This window comes from Prinia subflava, chromosome 27 (assembly GCF_021018805.1).
Source record: "Prinia subflava isolate CZ2003 ecotype Zambia chromosome 27, Cam_Psub_1.2, whole genome shotgun sequence".
Taxonomy (NCBI): Eukaryota; Metazoa; Chordata; class Aves; order Passeriformes; family Cisticolidae; genus Prinia; species Prinia subflava.
In genome coordinates, this window is record NC_086273.1 from 2,916,520 (window position 1) to 2,930,729 (window position 14,210).

General features: G+C 49.6%; 1 protein-coding gene across 1 annotated transcript; it reads left to right on the forward strand.

The window, feature by feature from the left end:
* The first annotated feature begins 4,037 nt into the window (after nt 1-4,037).
* LOC134562338 (olfactory receptor 14J1-like) lies at nt 4,038-6,235 on the forward strand. The gene is made up of 2 exons (XM_063419716.1): nt 4,038-4,137; nt 5,286-6,235. The coding sequence occupies exon 2, from the start codon at nt 5,309-5,311 to the stop codon at nt 6,233-6,235; it is 927 nt and encodes a 308-aa protein (XP_063275786.1). The 5' UTR covers nt 4,038-4,137; nt 5,286-5,308.
* The last annotated feature ends 7,975 nt before the right edge of the window (nt 6,236-14,210 follow it).

A 14,210-nucleotide genomic window follows, 5' to 3' on the forward strand; every position in this document is an offset into this window, starting at 1 on the left:
CTGGAAATGTTGGGACTGTCCCAGTCTGCACCAGCTGGGGAAGAAGAACCTGATGGGGACAGCAGAGGGGTCTCAGTGCTGAATCTCCAAGAGAGCACAACCCCAGTGAGCCATCAGAGCCAGGCTGGGGCTGTACCTGATCCTGGACATCACCACCTGGCTGCAGGACTTCTTGATGGTGCAGAGGTGGTTGGGATGAAAGAAGCAGCTCAGATCCTCACGGCCAGGATGAAGAGCAGGTGGCACAGAGGCAGCACACCTGGGGACTGAGAGTGGGGCTGGGACCCCTGATGAGAATGAGCAAGGAACGCTGAGCCACAGTCAAGACCTAAAGCCCAGAGCTGAAATCCAGAGTCCATGACCATGGCCTCCTGTTCAAGAGAAGCACAGGATCCCCTCCTTGCTGTCACCATCACTGCTCCCAACCAGGTACCAGCCCCTCTGGCACCCCCGAGGCAGTGGAGTGGGAGCCTGTTAGGGTCCCCCTGGGCCCTTCAGCACTCCCGAGGTAGTGGGATTCAGGTTGAGGGAGTTCAAGAGAGGTTTTGCTTTCCCCCAGGTGCCCTGCCCCTTTCCTCACACCCTCTCCCTCCACAGTCCATGCTCTGCCTGGTCCTTGACATCTGAGCGATGACCACAGGGGTGCCAGGGCTGTTCCTGGGCTGTGCCTCCAGCAGGACCCTCAGGTGAGGACAGGGGTCACCCCATGCCAGGGGACCCTGGGGAGGGGGTGCAGCCCCTGCCCCACAGATCTGGGGCTGACGGGGCCCCGTGCCCAGCACGGCCTCCACCTCCATCAGCACCGTGGCCACCGGCACCGCTCAGGACTTGGTGAAGCCACGGCTGCCGGTGCTGTCCCCGTGGGAGCTGACACTCATCTCCAAGGGGCTCTGGGAGTGCCACCGAGCCAGGACGTGCCAGGCCGTGCCATCCAACCAGTGACACGCCATTCCACCCCACTCTCTGATCCAAGAATTGCTGCTCCTCCCAGTTGTGGTGCAAAAGTTGGAAGTTGATTTTCTCCAGGTGGCACTGGCCAAGCCCTGAGGCAGGGGCAGGACCTTTCCCTGGAGCTCTGAGGGCGCTGGGTTTGTTCAGCTGCAGCAGAGCAGACGCAGCTCAGAGCTCCCCGGGGGCTGCGGCTCCTCCCGAGGGGCAGCACGGGGGCAGCTCCGACCTCTGCCCTGGGGGAGCAGGGACAGCACGCGAGGGAAGGGCTGGGGCTGGGCCAGGGCAGGGCTGGGCTGGAGAGCAGCAAAAGCTTCTTCCCCCACAGGGGCTCAGGCACTGACCAGGCTCCCCAGGGAATGCTCACAGCCCCAAAGCTGCCAGAGCTCCAGGAGCCTTTGGACACTGCTCCCAGGGATGCACAGGCTGGGATTGTTGGGCTGTCCTGGACAGGGCCAGGGCTTGGACTCCATGATCCCCGTGGCTCCCTCCCAGCTCAGCCCATTCTGCAATTCTCCCCCTTTGGCTCAGCCTTTGTGTCCCCTGCAGGCGCTGGCAGAGCTGTTGGGTGGGGCAAGAGCAGGGCAGCCCCAGCGTTCCCATCTGTGTGACACAACAGGGACAGCCCCAACATTCCATCCCTGGAGACGCTCCAAGGGAAGTGTCCACACCCGTGTCCAGTCAACAGAACTGACCGGCCACTGACCCTGAGTGACCACGGCCCTGCCAGCCCGGAGGCACCGCTGGGGCAGCTGCATCTCAGCCGTGTCCCAGCTCCTGCAGCCCCTCCTCTGCCCCGAACCCTCCTGTACCACAGGGAGGGGCTCATTTCAGTGCCCCTCAGGGGTCTCCTCTTGGGGTTGTTGAACACCTGGCAATGGAACCTTGGGGTGAAAAGTAGAGATTTTGGTCCTCCCTAGCAAGGCCAGAACTGAAACTTTGTTCCTTTTACCTTGGTGCTTTGGAGTGTAGCAAGAGCAGGATGACTTATAGAATAAAGCTTGAGCTATCCCAAACTGGGCCTCAGATTTGGGTATGCTGGGCCTCAGCTTTTGGCCTGTGTAGCAGTAGATAATCTTGTGGCACAGTTAGAAATTGGGTTAAGGTATGGGTATCAATAGAATAGGGCAATTACTGTAAAGACAAGGGAGCTGCCTTAAACTGTGATTGTTTACATATTTGTCCACACTCACTTCCAGTAGAAATGCACCTGTTATTGTAAACTGTTCTTACTGTATATAACCGGCCATTTCGTGAATAAAGGGGAGAACGTATGTTATAACCACATTGGTCGGACCTGCGTTGCTCTGTCTCCAACTCCATTCTCAAAGTCCCTAATTCTTCATTGGAGGCCCCCGGGTGTTTTCTGCATTGAGTTCCAGCCCCCAGCGCTTGCTGAAGGTGCTCCCTGCAAATGTCACACTGCCAGTGCTCTGAGGGGCCAGCAGCTGCTTAAAAGCAAAAACTGGAGTATGAGCATCTCTTTAGGGGGAATTCTCTGCATCCTGTGTCAGTCCATGGGGTACTGGAATACTCTGCTCCTGCTGGGCAAATGGGGATGTTTGGCTGAGCAGGACAGGTGACACTGAGCCAGGAGCTTTCTATTGGTGTAGCGAAGCCTTGGCATGGAAAGACCTTGCCAGTGTTCTTTCGTAATCTAGGAAGGATTGTGCCACCAGAGCTCTCCCTGCCCGGCTGGGTTACACACAGAAAGTTGTGGTGCCATCCTTTCCTTCCCTCCAGCCCTCAGCTGGAACTTGGATTGAACAGGGACATGAGGAGAAAGGAATTTCCCTGCCAGGGCAGGGCTGTGGTGCAACACATCCCCCAGCAGGAGTCTGGAGCAGCCCAAGGCTCTGTGTGCCCAGGCAGAGGCAGGCAGGACGCAGAGCTGTCAGCAAAGGAAGGGCCCAGCCAGGTGGGGCAGCCGGGGGATGACGACAGCCTGCAGGGACAGAGGCGCAGGCCATGGACACCGTAGCACAGCCTGGGCTGCACAGGGCACAGGCATGGGCAGCAGCTGAAAGGCCCTGACACAGCCAACTCCTGCAGCACTTGGGCCATGGCTGCTGGCCCTGGGCCTGAGGCATCAGGAGGAGACAAGTGACCCTTGCAGGCCTGGGGCCTCATTGCCTCCTTGTCCCTGCTCAGCAGCCTGGCAGGGGCCGCCCCATGGTGCTGCCCTTGGCATTGCACATCCCCACATCCCAGTGGCCCGGGAAGAGCCCTGAGCAAGGAGGGAGGGACAGGATCTGCCTTGGCAGGGGCTGGGGCTCAGGCCTTGGTCCTTTGCATTCCTGAAACACATCCAGGTTTGGTCAGCATCAGAGACACCTTTGCCTTGTTTGTGCCCACCTGTCATCACTGCCTGCAGTGTTCTGCTCTGACTGGAACCTTGGGATACTTTTTTAGTTGTGCTCCTCCATGGGACCTATTAAAACTTCAAGAAAATTTGGCGTTTCAATTTATATTTGAATTCTTGAGAAGTTTTTTTGAATACTCTCTGAGGAACTGAGTCTCATGTAAACAACACCAAACCCCAAGAGACTCATTAAAGTCTTTGTGCTGTGTCTGTGCTGCTGAGCTGGGCCAAGTTCCTGGCCCAGAGGCAGCTCCTGGAGACCAAGAAGAGCTTTAAAAAGACATTTCTCCTGAGGAGCAGCTCCTCTTCCAGCCCAGCAGGGCTGAAGGCACTGCCTGCAGCCACTCCGGGCACAGCACAGAGGCACAGAGAGCTTCAATCAGTCAGGGCTGGGAAAATGCTGAGAAGTGACTGGGGGAGAATCATTCGCAGCCCTTGACACTGGAAGCCTCTGGCTGCAGGACAATGCAGCTGCAGCTCCTGCAGAGATCTCCTCCAGTTGGAATATCCCACTGACTCTGGATTCTGTAAGTACAACTCAGACTATCTCTGCTGCAAGCATGAGGACAAGCTCAGGGCTTTCACTCACTCCAGGAATATTTCCAAGACAATAATTTTTTAAAGATAATTTTTACTGAGTCTTTTTTTTTTTTTTTTTCTTACTCCTTTGGATTTGGAGGGATAAATAATACATGATTTCTTCATGTTTAAAGTTCTTAAGGCATCTGAACTGTACCTCCAGTGCTGTGCAGGAGTTTCCTAAAGTGCTTTCAGCCACTCCTCTGTCCATGGACAGCACCAGTGTCACCTTTGCTGGAGCCATCAGGGTGAGTCTGACCTGTCCTTTCTCCAAGCTCCAAACAGAACCTGCCCCCAGCCACTGCCCTGCAAACAGGCAGGATTCTGTAGGGCCAAGGAAAGGGCACAGAGATTTGGGGTCTGTGAGTGCTGGCAGGGAGAGATCAGGTACAGGGAAACACTTCCAGGGGAAAATCTCCAGGAAGCAGAGAGAAGGTCAGGCAGTGAGAGAAAACAAAACCCAGAAATGTTGTGGCAGGGAGAGTTTAGAGATCTCCATAGGAGCCCCTCCAGGGCAGCCCCTACCTCTGAACAAGCCCCCTCCCTCCTGTCCCCCAGCCAAGCCTCTGCCCTCAGGGCTGGGGTCCAAGGTGTGAAGCCCCTCCTGTGCAGGCAGAGCTGCAGCAGAGCCGTGGGGCAGCTCTGCAGCCCTGGGCCCAGTTCCCTCTGCAGAGCACAGGGCTGGGAGCAGCTGCCCGGCACTGGGGGGCTCTGGGAGGGGGCACAGCTGGCTCAGGGTGATGCTGTCCCCAGTGCCTGCCTGTGGGCAATGCTGTCAGTGCAGCCAGGGAAGGAGCTCCATCTCCATCAGTCCAATGCCATCATTAGGACACTTGGAAGTCTCCCAAAAATTTCCTTTCAAGCTGGGAGCTTCCCTCCAGGATTTGAACCTTTCCTGTAGCATCTTTGTGTTATCTGAAAGACACATAGAGAAAGGCAGAGGTGTTCTGACACTGGAAATGCTCTTAGGTTCTTGGAAGGAGCAACATGAGTCCTTGGATACAAATGTGTTGCTGGGCTGTGGTGGATCCATCGGCTTTCAGAAGGTAATTTTTTTAGGGGACACATGGTAAGGTAATAACCTTCCATCTGCAAAAGGCTAAAGCCCAGAGAACTTCTAAACAGATCAGAATGACCTCCCATGTTCCCTCACTCTCCACTCATCACTTTGCCTCACAGAACTTTCTCTGTTCTCCCTGGGGGCAGCAGAAATGCTGAGGCTTTCTGATACCCAAGATTACCAGGAAAGACATGTGGGAGCTTATAAAGCAAACTGCAGAACTCTTAAACACAAAAGGGTGTCTGTGTGTTTCAGGAGAGTGTGTATGGAAAACAGCTTTGATTATGGTTACAGGTATCTCCTCTAACTCTTCACTGTCGTTTTCTCCTTGAACAGGTTCCCGTGTTCAGACACAGCAAATGTCCAACAGCAGCTCCATCAGCCACTTCCTCCTGCTGCCATTGGCACACACGCGGCAGCTGCAGCTCCTGCACTTCTGCCTCTTCCTGGCCATCTCCCTGGCTGCCCTCCTGGCCAACGGCCTCATCATCAGCGCCGTAGCCTGCGGCCACCTCCTGCACAGCCCCATGTTCTTCTTCCTGCTCAACCTGGCCCTCAGCGACCTGGGCTCCATCCTCACCACTGTGCCCAAAGCCATGCACAATTCCCTCTGGGACACCAGGATCATCTCCTACACAGGATGTGCTGCACAGCTCTTTCTGTTTTTCTTTTTCACTGGAGCAGAGTATTACCTCCTGACCATCATGTGCTACGACCGCTACGTGTCCATCTGCAAACCCCTGCACTACGGGACCCTCCTGGGCAGCAGAGCTTGTGCCCACATGGCAGCAGCTGCCTGGGCCAGTGCCTTTCTCAATGCTCTGCTGCACACAGCCAATACATTTTCCCTGCCCCTGTGCCATGGCAATGCCCTGGGCCAGTTCTTCTGTGAAATCCCACACATCCTCAAGCTCTCCTGCTCCAAATCCTACCTCAGAGAACTTGGGCTTCTTGTGCTAAGTGCTTTTCTATATTTTGGTTGTTTTGTGTTCCTTGTTTTCTCCTATGTGCAGATCTTCAGGGCTGTGCTGAGGATCCCCTCTGAGCAGGGACGGCACAAAGCCTTTTCCACCTGCCTCCCTCACCTGGCTGTAGTCTCCCTGTTCCTCAGCACTGGCACATTTGCCTACCTGAAGCCCCCCTCCATCTCCTCCCCATCCCTGGATCTGTCAGTGTCAGTTCTGTACTCGGTGGTGCCTCCAGCCCTGAACCCCCTCATCTACAGCCTGAGGAACCAGGAGCTCAAGGCTGCAGTGTGGACACTGATAACTGGACCATTTAATTAACACTAAACTGCTGGCCTGTTTCTGGAAATCACTTCTAATAAAAGTCATCTTTCTAGCACTTGTTGGTTTGGTTTTCAGGGGTTTCCTTTGTTTTAGTTTTCAATGATGTTCCCAAAACAAGGCCATTGTTTGTGACCTTTACTGTCTTGTAATTCCCCTCATTTTCTCTCACCCTAGACTGTGTCAATGACGAGCTGTGCTCACAGAAGCTTTAAGTGAATGAAAGGACCTCCCAGCAGAGTTTTCACTGGAGATCCCCTTTTGTTCCCTTCTCTGTGGCTGCAGCAGCAATGTCTGTGTGCAGAGCTGGGGCAGATCAGTGCTGGCACAGCAGCTGTGCCCAGCAGCAGCAGCACTTGGTGTTGCCAGTGCTGCTGCCGTGGCCCTGCCCCGCTGCCCTCCTGGCCCTGCTGTTGCTGTAGGGCCTGAGTGCTCTCGGGGCCGGGCACAGGGCTGGGGGTGGCAGTGCCGGGGCTGCAGCAGGGACAGGCCATGGGCACTGCTGGGGCAGCGCTGACGCCTCAGGCCAGGGCCTGGGGGCTGCAGGCTCCTTGCCCAGGCTCTCTCCACAACACGGCCAGGCCAATGCTCAGCACAGAAAAGCCCCGTCAGCAGCCCCAGGCTGGCCGTGGGCAGGCTGGGGGCAAACAGCATCACACCATGGGAATGTCCCTTGGAGAGCAGGATCATCCTCCAAGTGCTTCAGGAATTGTCTGCAGGCTCCTGCAGTGCCTCCTGCTGCTCCCTTGCCAGAGGCACCACAGGCCAGGGGGGCACATCTGCCCTGCTGTGTCTGCCTGTGGGGCTCCCTGCTCTGGGCAATGAGGAGGGGCTGCAGAGGCTCTGCAGGACTGACAGGATGGGCTTTGGGGCTGTGAGGAGAAGCTGAGGGACCTGGGCTGCTGCACCTTCTCAAGAGGAGGCCCAGGGCTCATCCTGCAACTGCCCCAAGGGGGGTTTCAGAGAATCACAGAATCAGCAAGGTTGGAAAAGGCCTTGGAGATCATCAAGTCCAACCTGTGCCCTGACACCACCTTGTCTCCCCTGAACCTTCTCTTCTCCAGGATAAACAACCCCAGCTCCCTCAGCCACTCCTCACAGGACTTGTGTTCCACACCCCTCACCAGCCTTGTTGCCCTTCTCTGGACACGCTCCAGCCCCTCCATGTCCTTCCTAAATTGGGCGCCCAGAACTGGACACAGCACTCGAGGTGCAGCCTCACCAGTGCCCAGCACAGGGGAAGAATCCCTGCCCTGCTCCTGCTGCCCACACCATTCCTGATCCAGGCCAGGAGCCATTGGCCTTCTTGCCCACCTGCCCACACTGCTGCCTCATGTCCAGCCTGCTGTCCAGCACTGCCCCACGTCCCTTTCTGCCTGCCCACTGTCCAGCCACTCTGTCCCCAGCCTGGAGCACTGCAGGGCTTGTTGTGGCCAAAGTGCAGCACCCGGCCCTTGGTCTTGTTCAGCCTCAGCCTGTTGGATTTGGGCCCTGGATCCAGCCTGTGCAGGGCCCTGTGCAGAGCCCTCCTACCCTCCAGCACATCCACACTCACACCCAGCTTGGTGTCACCTGCAAATTTGCTGATGCTGGACTCAATCCCCTCCTGCAGATCCTCAGTGCAGATCTTGCAATCCCCGCTGGCTGCCTCTGATCCCTGGGCCATCCTGGGGGTGCCCTGGGATGGCTCTCAAGGGGATCTGTTCCATCCCCTTGCTGGGCACCCAGGGCAGGCTGACAGGCCTGCAGTTCCCCACATCCTCCTTGCAGTCCTTCTTGGGGATGGGCTCCCATTGGCACCTCCAGTCCTCTGGGCCCTCCCTGCTGAGCCAGGACTGAGGAGAAATGATGGAGAGCAGCTTGGGGAGCTCATCCAGCAGCTCCCTCATGGCCCTAGCATGGATCCCATCTGGTCCCAGAGACACCTGTGAGCATCTGAGTGTCTCAGCAGGTCCCCAGCTGCTTCCTGCTGGATTGCAGGGGGGCTCTTCTGCTCCCTGTGCCCATCTACCAGCTCAGTAGAGTACTTGCCTTGGGGACAACCTGTCTTATTGTTGAAAATTGAGGCAAAGAAGGGGTTAAGTACCTCAGCCTTTTACTCAGCATTGGTTACCATATCTCCCCAATAAGGAATGGAGGTTCTCCTTGTCCATTCTTTTGCAATTCATTTATTGATGAAAACGTTTTTATTATCCTTCACTGAAGCGGCCTGGTCACGTCCTAACTGAGCTTTCACCTCTCTAATTTTCTTTTTGCATGACCTAACAACATCCTTAAACATTTCCTGAGTTGCCTGATCTTGTTTCCAAAGGGGATGCACCCACTTTTTTTTCCCTGAGTTCCTGCCAAAGTTCCCTGTCCCGCAAGGCCAGTCAGTTTTTTTGCTGGCTTATCTGTGGGCACACAGCCTGTTCTGGCTACAGCATATAGGCATGCCTGAAGTCGCTTTAGTTTTGGTTACAATGCATTATATAATTTTCTTTACCGAGCATCTTAATACATAGAAACCAATCAGCATTACACACAAAACCTTTACATTTACCTATAGCCTATCACAACTAAAATCAACACCATATTATTGTTAGCACAATCCAATCACCTCAAGTTAGTATGTTACAATTTAAACCTCAAGTTGTTTTTCTGTTTTCTTGCAGTGGAAAATTCTTTGACTTTGTTTCTACTTAGTAAAAACACTGTTTTTGTTTGTCTATAGTATCTTTTGCTTTGCTGAGACCTATTTCTGCTTGGTAGAAACATCTTCTTTGTTTATGGTCAACATATCCTTTGCTCTAGCCATAAAACCTCTTTCCAACTCGACTTAACCTTTGCTTTCTTAGTTGTCCAGTAACAACTGGCTCAGCGTTTCTAACGTTAGACATCCTTTATTCTTTCTATATCAAAACTTGCTTTCATTTCTATTCTGTTCTTAAGTTCCACATTCAAAGAGCCTTCTGCTAAACCTACATATCTGTGAAACTTTCTTGGTAAACTTTCACCTTTCCCAACAAGTAAGGATAAGTTAAATAATACACGTAATTAATGACACATCTAAAAGTAGATAATTATCAATGTCTGTCCAAAATATTGTACCGTTACCCAGGGTTTGCAACAGCTGAATCTTCACCTTAAATCAGTTAAGAATTGGATGAATCCTCTCTGGATCATTATTCTCCAAGGTTATTTTAAAATTGAGTCCAGCTGTCATACTGATAGGGTCCAAATGTCCAGTCAAAAGTGACTTGAATATTGTTTTGATACAGGAAACACCTGGGCTTGTTGGTAAATCTCTGGTCTAGGCAGAGTCAGGGCTTGGCCAGGACCCAGGCTCTAAACTAGAGGGATGTCTCTTAAGATATTTTTAAAACAAGGCTCTCAACAATAATAGCTATAGAATACTTAAAACAAAGCAAACTGTTAGAACACATTTGTATAAAGTAAACAAATAAGATCTAGGACAAAAATTAATGTAACTATACAGAATCTCGTTTTCTCTGAAGTTTCTTTCCGGATAGAGATGCTAACTGGAGAAAAGCACCAGACTAGCAGTTGAAAAAAAATGGTGTAAAAAGTGTTTTATGATTTTAGAAAATTTGGTTTTGGTAAAAGCCCATAGTAGCCACAAATTTTATGTAAGCATAAATTTACTAAAACTTTAGAACAACAATATAGAATTTGGCAAGTTGCCCTGTAAAACTGTGGGTTTTTACAAATGTCAATATGACAGATTTAAACTTGGCTTAATAAAAGTAATAGAATACAAATATTTAATGCTAAAATAGCAAGAAACCAATTATATCTATCTGTGCAGCTATTCTGTTTCGATATGAAGCCCTATTTGAATTAGGATTTGGAGCACTAAAGAGGTCTACTTAATAGGATACAGTCACATATGTCTCTAGGGAAAACAATTCACAATGAAAATTGTCCCATCAGATTTGGAAACAAAAGGCAAACAGGTAAAGTCATGGTTAACATGTTTGCCCTTATCATGAAATTATCATGGGCCAAATATTTTTAAACTTCAGAAAATTCTAGTTTAGAGGATTTGGATAAAAGCTACAATAAACAAATCATCTATGTAATCATTGCTTGTGTCTATGACACAGGGTAAAAAAGCTCAGTTTAAGGAAATAAGTTTGAACTATTAAATGCAAAGACGGCTTGTGCTCTTAAACCTTTCAGTGCTCCTGTCAGCACTGACAGTGTAGGAACTCCGGATGCTGAGAATTTTGGACTCTGTGTTGACAGGCACAGAACTCCAGGGAAGCAGTGTATTTGACCTGAGACCTTAAAACAGGCTTCCAAAAATGAGTGACAGTACTTGGATCATGGGAATGTGGTTTGGATAGTATTGTGGGATCTCACAGGGTGAAAAACGTAGATTTGGGATTTTAGTGTATGGTGATATGTGGGAGCCAAGATGGAGAACTTTGGGCATGCATTAGTTGTCTATTTTTGCACCTTCTTCTTCCTTCTTCTTCACGAATCTGGGTGGTTTTCTGTTACTGGGGGAAAGAGGTCAGCATTGCAAGTTTTGGGTGATCATAATTAGATTAGAAACATAAATAACATAGATGTCAACTTGTTATTGGATAATTAAGGCTTAAATAACCTTGAGTAGACACTATTTTAGGGGCTCACTTTCTCAACTTGTTAGAGAGAACTCCTATCTCGTGAGTTTGTAATAGATAACGATAATAAATTTCAGAGTGAGATTTCAAAAACAACGCCTCCTGAGTTTTTATTTGCCCTGACCTTGGAGCAGGAAAGGGACAAGAACTCCAGCATGACAGATTGCATTTCTGATGTATAGGGAGTCATTTCAGTTAGGGAAGGCATGATCCTCAGTCCAAATCATGATTTTTATTTCACCCATAGAATCAGAGTCAATGATTCCTGGTAAAATAAAAAGTTCACCTTTAGATGATAACAATATCCTGAGTGACAATGCATTTGTGTGACATGAGTGACATTTAAAAGGAAGGGATTCATTTAAACCTGTAGGTATGAAATGAACCGATGTGACATTTATTGTGGTTGTGGTAGAAATTGCTAAGCTCATCTCAGGACTGCTTGGGGTCCCTCTGATGTTTCTTGAGCTTAAAACTTAAATTTTGTAGACATTTTTGAGTATGTAAAATTTGAATTCTTATAGCAAAAGCCAACACTATTACAGCTGTGTCACATCCAGTAACACTGTCAGATCCATTTTAAGAAAAACATCCCAATGTGGTGTACAAAAATATTATGCTTGCAAGTGGATACAAAGTCAAGAATGCAGATTGTTCTAAAAAGAAAGCTATCATTTACTGGCCTGCCAATATACTTATACTGTTTTGATATCAAGTCTAATTTCAGTTTAAACATGGAAAGGAAAAATAAATGCATTTGAATCTCTAAATAGGTATACCAAAAAAGTCACAGTAAAATTGCTGTATTAAAACTGTGCAATAAAAAGCAAGCAAAAGCTGGCAGTAAGGTTTCGTGTACCTATTACAGCTGAGTCTCAAGTAACACAGATAAAAGTTAGCCTTGAATGCGAGCAAAAAAATGTTAAGTTTGTAACTTGGCCAAATATTTTAAGTAAATCACGCAGTGCTGCTGCTACCAAAGTGTAGGAAAACCCCACACCCACACAGACATCTTTGAGCCTTTCTAGTTAGCAATCCTGTTAAAAGTCACACATCAGAGGTTATTGAGAGTGAAAGGTAAATGTTAACAGAGTTTCAGCTGGTACCCAGTGTCAGTTGGTATTTGGGTACCTTCAGCAGGCCGTGCAGGCTCAAGCGCGCTGGCCCGCACCAGGCGGGGCGGAGTCGCTTCCACAGCCGCGGCTCCTGGCAGGCGCTGAGCTGGGATGGACTGGGGGAGCTCAGGCCAGGTTGTGTTACCGTTTGTGGGAATTCTCTGATCACTGGGAAGGACAGTGTGCCATTGAACGGGTTGGTTTCGTGTCCCCAAGTAAATGACTGGTGGCACAATTCTTTTGGCAAGGTCCAATCCCCCCTCCCTCAGCGCTTGCTGTTTCAAGCAGGTACAGGTAACGCAGGGATCGGGGGTCTGTATTGACAAGCCCAGGATCAAAGGGGGACTCTTGGTCAGCCTCACCCCCTACATTCCTGAGACAGCGGCTGGCAGCAAAAACTGACAGACTGCAGTGTCTGGTATTCTTCCTTCTTGCCTTGGGTTCAAAAATGTAACCAAAAATGTGTATTCTATTTTCATCTGTTGAAGTCGGTTGGGAGACATTGCTCCTTATGTCTTGTAACTCTAGGGGTGGAAAGAGGGCTGGTGCCTTCTGTTAATGGGACACCTGATAACAGCAGATAAGGCAGTGCCTCCTTATCTCTTCCTCCACCCATCCTCCTCCGAAAGATATCACCTCTGAACGGGCCATTGAAGGCCTCTCACAGGACTGATAACATCACCTCATCCCATTGTGAGGTGCTCCACCCAGTGGGAGGAGCCAAAACCTTTCCACCAGGATAAAACCAGCAATCCCTAACACCAAGAGAGCCTGTTTCCACTGGCTTCCCAGAGGATGACTGGACCCTTTCTTGAGGATCATCTCTACTTAAACAGAGCCACAACTGTTACTCCAGGAGGACTTACTGTGGGCTGCTTCCAACACCCAGACCAACAGGGTGTTAGGTTTGCATTCTGACTCTGTCAGTGGTCCTTTGTACTATTGCATTTATCTTAATTTATTTTTATTTTATTCTTATCTTTCTTGTTTGTTCTCTTTCTATTAAATTGTATTTCTGACTTGGAGTCTCACTGGTTTTGCTTTCAAACCAGTAAACTTCTCCTTGGAAAAGGCAGAGAAAGCAGAGGACTTAGTAGAATGTGTAAAGATCTCCATCATTGCATGACACGCTGGAAGCAGCTTGGCAGCTGTTTGATCTTGGTTTATGGTAAAAGCATTGTAAAGTTTGAGTCCTAATGATTCCCAGAGAGGCAGTGATAACACCGAATCTTCATCCGCAGATGGAAACTGCTTCTGAATATATAATAGTAAGTCTTTTAGCTCGGTTTTTGAGACATTATAAGAATTAGATTTGACCAGATCTTTAAGGTTTTTATAAACATCTCTAGGCATTTTGGACATCTGGTGTCCTTTCCTGCTCCCCGAGGCTTACCTGATGTTGAACAACAGGCAAATATTGTCAGATCTCCATCCTAATAGAGCCAGTGACAAGGATACAGATCCAACTGCTCTTCTTGGAAGAGTTATAGTCCTAGGATCACGTTTCTTTCAACAGCAGTTTAAACCACACTTTATTAAAAATTACCTCGGGGCTTTCCCACACGTCAGACAAATTAGTTGAATTATCTGTCCTACGAAGGGGCATCAATTTTGTCAGATTATACCCTTTTCTGACCCAGAGATGGGGCAACTGAGAGACATTTCAAAAACTTTTATTTCATTTTCAATCTCATGTGAAGGGTGAGACAATAAAGATTTTACAATTCACACCATCACAATCCGAAGCCGACTATTCCCTAACTACAATACAATACAAATATTTCTTGACCTAATGGCTTTTGTCACACATTTTTGCTAGTGCCTTGAAGCCAATCATCTAAAATTACCCCTCGTGGGTCCGACTACAATGCACCTTTCATAGTTCTAATTCTCCAAAACATCTAGTCTCATTTGCAAGGCCATCATTTTAAACTTGTTTCCAGTTCGATTTCCCTCTCAACAATATCTGTCCTTTTCCACGGGATTTCTAAGTCATGATTTTTTTATCTCAAAGTTTGCATACAAATACATACTATGTGAGCCCTCTGTCAGGCTTTGAGAATTCTCTACAAATCCATTTCCCACAGTCGGTGATGTTGGGGATGTCCCACAAGTGCTGCAGCTTCTGTGGGGACACCCCCGGGGTGACACCACTGCCACCCACGTCCCCTCAAGGTGAGACCTGTGCCACAGCCAGCACCAGCACCTTGCAGCTGCCTGGGACAGGAG

Excerpts from the sequence above, each read along its gene's own strand:
- LOC134562338 (XM_063419716.1), top strand. The coding sequence starts at position 5,309 with ATGTCCAACAGCAGCTCCATCAGCCACTTCCTCCTGCTGCCATTGGCA.